Genomic DNA, 12997 nt, shown 5'->3' with positions numbered 1-12997 from the left:
ACAGGACATTTGTAAATTAACCTGGCAACCTGATCAAAGATTTTTAGTCATTTGAACAGCATTCTTCCAGTAGAAGTAGGAACAAAAAGCCACAAGCAGCTTTAAGATGGGTCTTGACAAGTTTAAAAAAAAAAAAGTGTACAGTGATATTGTCTTTGATAACCAGTAGAAAAAGAACAACCCGGGGGGTTGGAATCAGGGAGAGGGATGGGGGAGGAGGATGAATTAGACTAGAGGTTGGTAACCTCAAGTTAGAGGAGGATTAAACAAATAATAAATACACAAATAATGCACAAACACAGTACCATTCCAGTGAGGACAACAGTAACAAGAGGAAAACTGGTAGTGAAGGTGGGATGGGAAGAAATCCAGCATCTGCCCTTTCCCCTTTGATTTTTATAAAGAACACATGAAGCCTCTATAGGCAGGGCTTCTACACATTAGGGAAATTGAGCCAGCTTCAGATGAAAAGGTCCAAGTCAGTGCGATCCAGAACCCTTTGGGAACAAGACACAAAGAGACTGGATGGCTGGCCTGATTAAGAAACAGGTGATAATTCCACAAACAACAGAAGCTGGTAATGCAGCAGACAAACACTGAAGAGGATGATGACACTAAAAGATGAATTGACATTAGAAAGTAGGGAGGACCAGCCAGACTGGCAAGGTTGGGGAATGTGTTACTTACTATGGGGGAGGAAGGATGCTAGTGGCAGAGAAGACATGCAAATGGTTTCTGGATTTGTGTCAATAGTGGTGTGTTGGACAGAGCTGTTGTCCTTAAGGCTGTAGTCCAAGTAACAAGTATACAAAAATGTTGCTAGATGGAAAAAAGATGCAGACAGTGAGTGCTGAGATGCAGAAAAGTGAGAATCAATGGTGAACAGGAGATTAAGATAACGGAGGAAAAAAAAAAAGTAGCGATTACCGATACAGCCAAAATGCGTGAATTCTAAAGCAACATTTTTGTAACAAGAAAGACTGTAAAGCGAGCCAGCCAGTAATCAAAAGGGTGATGTCTCTAGTGGGTCAACTTATTCCTACTATGAGTTCTGGGCATGAAGTTTTATAAACTGTTCTCATACTAGAAGAATTAATGAAGGAGATTAAATGATTGGCAGATTTATAGGTATGTAACAAAGAATTACAGTGTAACCATACGTTTGAATTCTGTGATCATTATTAAGATCAGGAAGTAATGAACACAGACTATTTTAAAGTGATAGGTAGCAGATATATTATATCCACCACAATCCACTGTCTGTCAAGCCCACTAAAGAGACTTCTGTAAGTCTGCAAATTACTTTTGACAGAAGTTACCTTAAAGAACCGTATTTACATTGTGAAAACACAACTGCTAAACCTTAATATATATGGAATTATCATCTCAAATAAAAGTTATTATATGATTATTTGTTTTGAAGAAAAAGTTTCTCTTAGACATCAACCTCTGTATCATGATCTTCAATAAATGATCTTAAAGAATTTTATAAAGTACTTTCACAAAATACCTTTTCATAAAGCATTCATGACAAAATAGAACAGCAGAAACCACACCTGCTGCCTATTCACATTTAACCCTTCAGCCACACAAACTCTTGTTATGGTAACTAAAATTGCTCAAGATACAATTTATGCCTTCACAGGAACAGATTTAGAGCTAAAAGAGAAATTCTCATTTTAACCTAATACTAGAACAGTACGTCTTTTAGATTTCATACCAGGAGAGCATATTTCTCCTCCTACGAAACTACCGTTAAAACATTGCCTTCCTTTCCTCCCACATGCCATACCAATGTCATATGAAAAGCTAACACTAGAAGGATCTAATCCTATAATTCTGTCTTAAAATGTGTTACTTTTTTTTTTCTCCTAGAGAACTACTAGGTGCCTTAAAAGGAGAAAAATTAAAGAAGAGAAAAAGAATTTTGGAATTTTATCAGTGAGGCAACTATTCTTTAGGTTTCCCATTATTTGCAGATAAAGACAAAGAGTTACAAGAAGTGTTTGAGAATAAGCCACAAATTTTAACAGTAATATTTAGATATAATTAGCATGGGCTTATAATTAGAATTTCTGCTTAGTATATGGGTAAAATTACTAGTAAAATGTTAAAGTTTTGCTATTACACCATCTTCTGGTTAGCCTTGGGAACTGTGAAAGAAAGCTTGATAAGTTTGGATATTGAGCTCTGAGCAGTCAACAGTTGTTAAAAAAAAAATAAATTCATTCAAACAGACAGAAAGAGCACCTTTCCAATAACCTGTTAGTTTAAGCTATACCCTATCTTTTTTCTCCCCCCCCCCCCCCCCCTCAGAAGGCAACTTACGGCAGTGCTGAAAGATGAACTAATCTCTATGACAGGTGGGTCAGGTGTCTGCGTATTAGTCACATCAAAGGTAGGGTCAACCTGTTGAAAATTAATTATAATATTATTATTTCAGCACCAGTAGAGAAAGGGAAATAAGACTGAAATAAAAAGGACCACTTGCTACGTTAAGGCACCACTATTCACTAAGGACTGGAAACAGACTTTAAAATTAGTAAAAATAAAGGTAGGACGTTACCCTGCAACCACGTAAAATGCAATCATATAATACAGAAAGAGAATCCACATATGCATTTATTACAGAAATATAATTTATATTTCATAAACTTCCATCACCCAAAACTAACACAGGGGATTTCTACCACAAGAGGTGCAAGCATTAAGAAGATTAGTTGTATGACAAATCAATAAAAATGAAATTACTAGTTTGAAATTGATTTACTAAGACAACTAACTCAAAACCTGCCCAAGGCTGAAGCCATGCAATTAACAGTGGCCAACGATGCTGTTGAAATACTGAGCAGTAGGAAGTATTCAGAAAATTTCCCAACTCTGTAACTGCCTCTTGCAGGTGCTTTTGAAAGTTTTTGCATGTGCACAACAACTATAAGGGCTCCTGAAAGTCACCTTAGTGTTTCACTTTCCAGCGTCAATCACTTGTGGGGGCAGCTCAGGCCGTCTTTCCTATTCCTCCTTCCACTAAAAGAACTGTCCCTGGCAGAAGCGGACTCTGGACTCCAGAGCTGCCTTCTAGCAACGATGCTCGATCAGCTTGTTACAGCCCAAGGACAGCAGTAGCCCTCCACTTGTGGAGGTTTCCATATACGACTATTTTTTTTTTTTTATGTTACACTGGTCCCCTGCCTGTTGTAGTTTACTTAGGGCACATCCTCACTCGGTGTCATACCGCAGCTTCCAAGTCCCACCACCACTCAGCTTAAGCTAGGCTCAACGCAGTTGCAGCCACTCTGGCTCAGCAATGCATAGGACGGCGTGCACCAGTCCAGTCCCTAAGCCCCAGTTGCCTTACTGACGTGGGTACACCATTAGCACTAAAGCTGAAAGCGAGCACGCACTTCGCAGCCCAGATCGATCAGTTCCCAGCTCACACTCGAGTTCCTCAAGTCATCTATCGCAACCAAACAGACTGTCGACATGCTTGCTTCTGACGTGCCAACCCTGATTGTCAAAATAACTTGAAAAACACTGTTGTGGAAAACAGGTAGGAGGTAACGCTGAAATCTGTGATAAGTTAACCAGCCAAACACAAATCATAATCTTCCTAAAACTACAGGAAAAGCTACTTTATACTGGGATAATGTCAGAGGCTGATTGATCAGATATGTCATCATAACATCTGCGATTTCAATGTCTTAATATCACAGTTGGACTACTCACTTATGGTTGGTTATAGGAGTTAATCTTTAACTTGAGCAATATTTTGCTCATGTCCTTTCCTGAAAGTGAAGCATTAACAAAATATAACAGAATATAAAGTTTGAGAAAGCTGCTGCCTTTATTTATCTTATGGTTTCACCTCAGGATCAAAATATCCTCCCTATAAAAATCTGGGTGTGTATTTTTTCTACTATTGTATTACCCAGGTGTATCACAGCCTAATACGTTTGCCCTCTCAGTGCGATGTATGGAAGTACTATTCTTATTATTTTATGAACCGACAAAATTCACAGATAGACTAGATGACTTTCAAATCACCAAGAAGTCTGGTGTAGTAAATAGAAATGAACTTTCCTCTATTCAACTTGTCATCAGTAACCCAACAGCGACCTTATCAGAGGCAGCATTAATTCCAACCATCTTACTTGGAAGTGGAAAAAAAATAAAGAAAACCCCTAAAACTCACACTTGCCTAGTGACAGGTTTATCTTTTAGTTGCTGAAAGTTTATTAGATACAAGGGTCACTTTATTTTGTCTTTTCAAGGAGAAGCCGCCTACTATTTCACCTGAAGGCTGTCAAAACTCTGGCTCAGCCAGAGCTGCTCACTCAGTAACAGCTTCAGTGCTATTTCCACAAGCAAAAATCCCTGCCCATACGTTGGTATATAGATTTTTAGGTCAGAGATCCATTTGTTAAGTAGCCAGAATGAGATCTTAAAACTGGAATTAGTAGCCAGGGAAGGCAGGCAATAGCATCTTGTACTGCCTGAAGCCTTTTCATTCCGTTCATTTGGATTTCCTTAACTTACACTCAGAAGTTTGTTAAAATCAATAGAAATAAAATCTTCCTTGGTAAATGTGGGTGTGGGGGAGAAGGAAGAAGATGAACAAAGTTTACTAGCAAGCTAGAAGGCAAAAATACATTTAAATATGGATGTTACCTGATTATTCAAGCTGAAAGTGATCCTCACACTTTGCAGCACTTACAAATCAGAGATGACAACCCTTCCTTAAGGGGAGATCTTAATTCTGTTTTTAAGCTATTTCACCTTTCTGACTAGCAGTGTTTAGCTCCTTCTTGGATTGCAGTTTCAATAAACAAAAAAGAGCTCATGGATGAAGAATGGTAGGTTTTCTGTCTTTTAACTCAGATTATAGTTGCATCAATTGAGAATGAGCTACCCAGAGACAATCAGGAAAACCCATCCTGCTACAGGACCATCAGAGCTGATAACTTAAAATTCTCCCTCAATTTGTAGATATTAGGATCAAGTCTTGCTTTCTTCCAATTTTGTCAAATGGACTTGGAGGAAAGAAAGGGAAAAAGGAGAACTGAAGCCAGATAACATGGTCTAAGTGATAATTTCCCATTTATCTGAAAGCTCTGCCATTTTAACTGGACTTCTCCTTTAGTTTCTTCTCTACAGAAACATGACTAATGAAAGTCTCCTCTGCATATAGTATTGCTTACCACTTCATCAGAGTTAAGGCGAGGAAGAGGGGAACTGCAAATTTTGCTTTTTCTCCCTCTCTACATACCCTGTATATTTAAACAGACAACTCCTGAAGAGCTTACATTTGTTTAGTGCCCAGCATAACCAGGGTCATTTGCTTCTGACCTTCAGTCAGTCCTGTAATAAACATAATTAACACATTACCTGAACGTCAATCACACTATAGGCAGCTAAGCCTACGGTCTTTTTCCGACATGCATTATTTGGGCACTGAAGAGAGGACAAGGCACCTGCAGGACTCTGCAGAAGAAGGACATCAGGTCCCTCTCACCTATCAATATTCTAATGTGGAGGAGCTACTGTAGTATTATTACTAATAGCTCTTGAAACATTTTGAGATAATATCTCCTTGTTATATACATCAGGGATATTATAGAATGAGTTAAATGCTTTTCTTGATACAGGGTTGCTAAATAAATACATGGTATGATTAAGTTAAGAAAATGTGCTCTTTATGTGCAAGTGTCACACCCTGGAGCTGGAATGAAAGTCTCCTCTGCATATAGTTCTGCTTACTGCTTTATCAGAGATAAGGGGAGGATGAGGGGCATTGCAAACACTGACTAGTGGTGCAGAAACTGTCATACGACATATTAAAAGCTATATCTATATATCTATAAAATTGTTAAACAAGAAGTCAGAAATAGCAAAGTATCTAAAGAAAAGAGCAGAAAACCACGAAGGCTGTAGCTAAACCCTTCTTGCAAATATTTGTATTTAATATTGCACTACAAATTAATGAGGTAATAGGATGAAGCTAAGTGTAAAAGTTTCCAATTACTTGACATCTCCTGACAAGGTGATGCAGTTAGCTGCTAAATAATCTCCCCAAACATATTTGGAAAGACATAACTTCAGAAAACAAGAAAGAAAAAACAGAACACTAAAAAGCAAGGTAGAAAGAACTATCATGTATTAAAGGTTTTCAAAAACACTCTTCCAAAGCTTTCCTTTAATTACCTGGTAAACTGATATATCAAGTATTTTCATTATCTTCTTCCAATACGATGATGCAATTATCACATTTTGATTCATAGCACAAGAAAATATATTTGAAGGAAGGTTTTTACAGAACCTTTCATGTAAGGAATTACAGATTTCTGAAGACTGAAATGGAATGAAACCAAAATACTTTATTTAAAGAAAGTGAGAGACAGGAATTAGGATCACTGCTTAAGACAGAGCACTAGGGGAAGAACAAAAGAAGCAGGCCCAACTAAGAATGTGATTCTCAGCCATATGCTTTAATTAAACGATCATGCCCCTACAGATATCCCTCTGTTGGTTTTAGTAAAGCATATCCAATCTCAGCCCCCTCCCTTCCCTTTATTTTTATAATGCATTTCATAAGGCATTGGTATTATATCAAAACCCTAAAAATTAATAAAATTAAAAGAGGAAGTTTCAAAAGACTTGCACAAAATATTTCCTAGGAAAGTAATGCAGCTAGCTGTGAATAGCCACTCCAAACATACCAAGAGAAATTTAGCTTTCAAATTGACTAAGCACTGTTCTTTGGGCTAGACTGGCACCCTCACTCCAAGCAAGCCATATATTCTTATTTCTACTGCCACCTAGCGTATATTTGGATTTCCTTCAGGTAAGAAAATACAACTGAAATTACACTGAAAATTTTAAGATGTAACTAAATCAATAGTAGCTTTTCATGCTCACGATATAAACTCTACAAATCTTAAGTTCAAACCTCAATGCTATGTTTTTAAAGAAAACTTATTTCTATCTTCCATCTGCTTTAAAGACACCTCTAGTATATGAAAGATTAATTATGTACAAACACAGGAAATTCAGAAATACAACTGTCACCAAGTGGAATGCATTTCTTTTAGTGTATTGCACTAAAACTGCATTACTGATTAAACATACTATTTTCAAATATCTCCAAAAGCTCCTTATTCCAAAGACAGACAATGACTGGGATTTATCTCAGCTAAATTTAGACATACTGCTAGACACCTGTATTTGAACTGGTCACCCAAGATTACCTTTATGGTCAATGGAAAAAAAGTAGATGCCTTCAGAGAACAATTTACTTACATTTCCAAGTTGTCTGAATAATTGTAATGATTATAAGCTTTAAACCTCTACTTACTTGAATATTCAAGAATCGCATTGACCAGTGCAGTTGGAGAACAGTTGTAAAGATTTATAATTCAAGGACAAGAAATTCAACACTGCGTTAAAATTGATGCTACTGCTGGTCTGAAGAGGAGGAGAAATGAGTAAGGAATTTCTTGTAAAAGTTAATTATGCTTCAAAAAGTAGGCAGGGAGAGAAAAAAAAATGAGAAAAGGTATCTTAAATATTACTGGCTCTGTGTATAGCTTTGAAGAGTGAATAAAGAAAAGTTCTGAGAAAAGGTGAAAGTACACTCAAGCTCCACATTTCAGTCACTATCCTGAAGGCAAATTACCAGGTGGTACCTGCACTTCTTAATGGCCTTGTGCAAGCTGTTTCATTCAAAAAGCATTTCCAACTGTGGTGTGTGAAAACACTACAACTGTCTCTCTGAACCCAGCTGAGTAAATTCTGAGCAAAGCCAGCTCCATTTTGTGTGTACTATTTCCCCAGAACTAGGTTCTGGAATAGCGGGGACCTTGCCACATTGAGGAAAACAGGGATAGAGAAGCAACAGCTACACAAAAGCAGTAACAAACCTAGAGAAACATGAGACATTACAAATTCAAAAAAGTATGGACAGAATTACTTCCCTCTTGAGTTCTACCTGTACATCTCTTGAATTTTTTTTGTGTTCTTCCACTTGAACTTTATCCTTAGGTAATCCATCTTCATTCCTGCTAGAGGGGACTAAACTTAACCAGCTCAGCATAACTCAAGGCAATGTATTATAACATCTCTCAAGTGTCTAGATGACATTGCAGTGGCTTGTAGCAAACCTGAAAAGGTCATCTATGCTTTTAAATACCCTGTGTTTGAACCGCCTTTCCTGCCTCCCTGTAACTCTTGCATATCTTACTGCATCTCTTAAAATACCATCACTGCAGTTTAGTTAAGATCAATCATCTATCTCTGTTTCTCATGAAAAAGAAAAATAGAAAGCAAGCAGTTCTGCATTTTGTCTGAGGTGCAGATGGGATACTAGGAAAAAAAAAAAAGAAAAAAACATATGGAGCAACAAAACTTGATAACTTCACTTTAACAATGTCTAAACTATTATTACATTAATTCTGAAAATAAGCTGCAGAAGAGATCTTAATAATTATTATATTATTAAATATACAAATATGTAGTGCACTACAGTAATATCAGTTTTGTTGAAGCTATCAGACACTGTTCTGTCTTAAAGAATATAACATACTCCCTGTTTATCTGAGAGCAAGATATTCTACAGATAATGTGCTATTAATAGAAAACTAAACACAGCAACTTTATTCTTAAAATCCTGAAATCAGGCTAGAAAATATACCACAAGAGTCCAAAACTTTGCTATGACAAATGACAAGGAGATAGAGCCCTTTCACTACTACACAGCAGCTAACCCAGAAGCCTGTAAGCTGCTACAAATGTTACAGACATTAAGAAAGGCAGACATTAGGTTAAGTGAAATCTGTCAAAGCTAACTGATGAATAATTTCTTGACATTCAACTATCAGATTTCCTTTATGTGCCTTTTCAGTATTGGTAATGAGGTGCTTCCTACCCTTAGTTTAACTTTAGCCTGAACTCATTAATGCTTTTCCAGAGCTTCTCAATTACCTGGGACCAGGGATGGGAAAAAAAAAAAAAAAAAAAAAGACAAAATCTGGAATATTACTTTAGAGAATATTCATATCTTCACCAAGCATCTGAACAGCAGAGATCTGGAAAAGTTGACCTGAAAAAAAAGCAGCTGAACCCTGCAGCTATAAGCTACTGTGTGTGTTTAGCACGTGTCATAACTGGGTGCAATTTGAATGGGTCTTGAAGCAAACTGTTGATGCAGCAAGAGTGGTTTAAATCTGCTGGCAGATACTGTGATTGAGTTTGTTCCATCACTGATCACCTATACTGGAAGGCTGCGACCAGTAAAATTAATTTCATTCATTGACCTTACAATGAATATGACAGTCTGGCAAAGAAGTTTGTTTACGAAGCTCATCATACGTGCAGTTGCCCTGCTCTTGTTCTGACCAAAATGTTAAGTATCAGAAACCTTCATATCCAAATTGACAACAGAACCAGACACATGAGACTACTTAGTGATGGATTCTACCAGGGTTCCTCTCCTCCACCAAAATAGTTTCAGTCTTCATACTACTCATATTGCACTCACCTCAACTGACTGAGGCTTTTCATCATGGAGATGAGGTGATCTCGGGTAAATATCAAGAAGATGAGGAGGATCATCAATATGTGTTCTCCTAATATGGTGTTTAAGAACTTCTTTATAATCAAATGAATCAAAGTTGGTTTTCCATAGTAATACCTGCAAGAAGCCATCATATCAGTAACTACATGAAGCATATTCAGTGCTCAAAACAATTATTCAGTGAAGTCTGTTATTACTAATAGATCACAACATCAGAATGAGCCTGCTGTCATCACTTACTCTGATCCCTACTACAACACAGGCACTTCCCCAGAGTATCTCGTACTTCAAATCTGCAGCTTCATCATTACAGATAACAAAAATTAGTAAGAGTAAAACCAGCATGGAAACATCCGTATATGCCTTGAGTATCTCAACTGCAATGCAAACAGTGTAAAAGCAACTATGCACAACCTTAGAAAAATAGTTATTCCATAAGAAAGTATTTCCCTTTACATCAAAGCAGTCACCAGACACAAGGAGTTGTCTCTTCTATATGGTAAGAGCTGAATTAACAGCACAGGCTACTACCTTCCAAAGGAATAGGTACAACTTTGGTTTTTCACTTAAAAGTAAAAGGTCTTATGTCTTCCATGGAAGCAGGTAAATGAAATAATTTGTCATGTGCACATATAGTCAAGAAGTGTGAAGACCATGAACTTCAGAACTCTACACGTTCTGGGTTTTTTTTTGATTGGGGAAAGAAGCAAACAGGAAGAAACAGAAAAAGTATCCAATGCTAGCTTCAAATACTTAATATGCTTCTGAACAAAGTTTTCAGCTGGGTCTGCACCAACCAGAAAGAAACTTGAAACTAGAAGCAGACATACTGCTTTTTCTTCTTTGATGGAGAAAAAACAGATTTTATCTGTTGTTTGAAAATGCAATAGTCTTGAAATAATATGTGTATAGAGCAAGTAATCTGTGGTAAACTTAGAATGAATCAGCTGCCTCCAACTCATGCTGTGGGCAGACAGTATCTTTTGGATACTGCACAAGGGATAGATGATACTTTTATGGCCAGCCTCTGCTCATCAGCTTGACGTTGTTGATCTGCCAGCAGAACTTTTCAAATGAATACACACTACATTTACAGTAAACCAACTGAATTCTATCACAGTAAGTTAAGAAGAGGTCCCACAACTATCCTCCTGGCAGACCTGGAAAAGGGCTGTGGACAAGTAAGCAAAAAAGGATGTTTGTGGAGTACATGTATGTATACACCAACAGAAAACGGACCCTGAAGAATAAAGTCTTATGTGTACTATAGATAACGATATGTACATAGGCAGTTACCACACAATGGTTAGCACTGCACATTTTAAAACTTAGAATACAAAAGGAAAGTTACAGCAAAATAAATAGCCTACTCCCACTGGAATGTTCACAAGAAAAAGGGAGAAACTTCAACAAATAAAAACATGCCTTTCTGTAAGGTAAATAAAACCAGGATTCATTACTAGACCTACTATGACCACTTTTTAAATTCAACATTTACCTAAGAAAGCACTTCCTGATGAAACCGGATCGTACCTCTCACACATTCAGCATGAAACCACTATACCAAACTGCTGAGAAATGAGTGATCTTATAGATTTTTGCACTAAAATACCTACTCACTCCATGATCCCATGTGCCACCAGCTCTACAGCATGGAGTCAGAGCAGAAGAAAGGCAAAGACATGGCTGCACTGAACACACAAGTCATTCAGGGTTCCCCAATTCAAAGGAACCTTGCAAGAAGACAGGCATTCCCAGGGTATGCTGGCATTTATTTGGGAGGTTGCGTAAGGCTTACTTAATACTCTAAGTCCTTTCCATCATCATAGCTTCTCAGATGAATCTTCTGTCATGTGACGTAGTTTATTACATGCACTTCACTTCCTCTCAAGTTAAGTATAATATATCAATCGTCATAAAACTCAAAAAAAAAATACTCATGAAAAATAAGGTCAACAATTCAGGATTACCTAGGAATCAAAGGTTCATTTTGGAACAGAAAAATTCTTATTAAAAAACCCTTCAGTATGGAAAATAAAAGATTAGACTAGTGGCTCAAGGAGTAAATATCTTTTCCCCATTCTTGGGTTGTTTTTTTTATTTGTACTTGTAAAATTAATATTGGAAACTTGCTAACGTTTTCACTTTTCCAATAACTGCAAGTCTTGGCACTGCTTCTTACTAACGCCTTGTGATAGAAAGCAATTTTAATTATTTTCTTTGAGTGCTTTCAAATCTTTCTAGAAAGTGTGCTACCTGAAGCATCAAGTAAAAACCAGAAACAGACTGTATTCTTTCTAATGATACTGAAGTTTTTAATTGAAAAGTATTTATTATTTTCGAAGACTGTCGCTGTAACTAGCTGAAACATATTTCAAACTCCACAAAACAGAATATAAACATCATTTATGGTAAATTCAAAAGATCTTCATTTCTACAGCATGGCTGTCTGTGTCTACATTGAGCTTTTAGTTTTTTATAACAGGAAACAATGAAAAAGACAACTAGTATTAAGGGATATTTCAGACAAACTCTAAGCCTTGGGCTACAAAAGTTCTTTCTGGAGAAAGTAAAGACCTGATAGAGATGATTCTAAGCTTGATAGTATTTTTGTAATTATGAGATTTATCACAGCAGATGAAGATTAATTGTATGTTTTGCTGTCCAATTTAAAATAATTTTTGTTTTAAATGCTCAAAACAACTCTTCCCTGTACGAAATCCAGTACTTTGTTGTTTCACCAATGTAAATTAGCAAAGCTAACACAAGATTTTTTTTGCCAATTCTAGACAAAGTTTTCCCAGTATTACAACTTAATTCTTACAATTACAGAGTAGTGACTTTAAAAGAAGTGAAAACCTAATGGCACATGTAGACATTAATACTAGTTGCAACACAACTACTTTGTTGACAATGGATTGCAACACTTAAAATATTTCTATTTTTAAAAAATCATTATTTTAATATACAAAAAAAGAAGTGGATAGTATTGTGGTCTTCTCGTTGTAACATCCAATTGAAAGTAGTTAAGATCAAATTTTTAAAGGATGTATTTATTTTTCTCCTCAAATTTAACTTTAGGATAAACAAAGTCTATATAACTCACTACTAGACAGAATGCATGTGAACATACTGTAATTAGCATGTTACTGTGACATACTGTATTTAACTCCCATCCACTGTAACAAAGATTAAGACATTTAATTTAAAAAGACAATACCACAAACCTGAGCATCTGCTCCACCTGAGGCAAATTTTTCACCACCTTTTGAAAAAGCCACAGAAAGTACAGGTCCCTAAAAGAAAAAAAAATAGCATACATTAAAATTACACTATTACTGTAATCATGGTATTTTAATGCAAAGAGAAAAACACTTATGCATACATTAAAATTACACTATTACTGTAATCATGGTATTTTAATGCAAA

General features: G+C 36.5%; 1 protein-coding gene across 4 annotated transcripts in view; it reads right to left on the bottom strand.

The window, feature by feature from the left end:
* POC1B (POC1 centriolar protein B) overlaps positions 1-12997 on the bottom strand; it is a 57168-nt gene that overhangs the window by 30243 nt on the left and 13928 nt on the right. For all 4 annotated transcript variants that reach the window (XR_012654501.1, XR_012654502.1, XM_075058147.1 and 1 more), the window contains exons 8-10: positions 12796-12864; positions 9533-9685; positions 2329-2409 (exon numbers count right to left, since the gene is read on the bottom strand). Coding sequence is in view for 2 of the 4 variants with exons in the window: in XM_075058147.1 (XP_074914248.1) it covers positions 2329-2409; positions 9533-9685; positions 12796-12864 (303 nt within the window). In the remaining 2 variants the exon portion in view is untranslated. The remainder of the gene's footprint in view (positions 1-2328; positions 2410-9532; positions 9686-12795; positions 12865-12997) is intronic.

The sequence above is a fragment of the Buteo buteo genome, chromosome 26 (assembly GCF_964188355.1).
Source record: "Buteo buteo chromosome 26, bButBut1.hap1.1, whole genome shotgun sequence".
NCBI classification, from domain to species: domain Eukaryota; kingdom Metazoa; phylum Chordata; class Aves; order Accipitriformes; family Accipitridae; genus Buteo; species Buteo buteo.
This window is presented reverse-complemented; position numbering and strand designations above follow the sequence as displayed.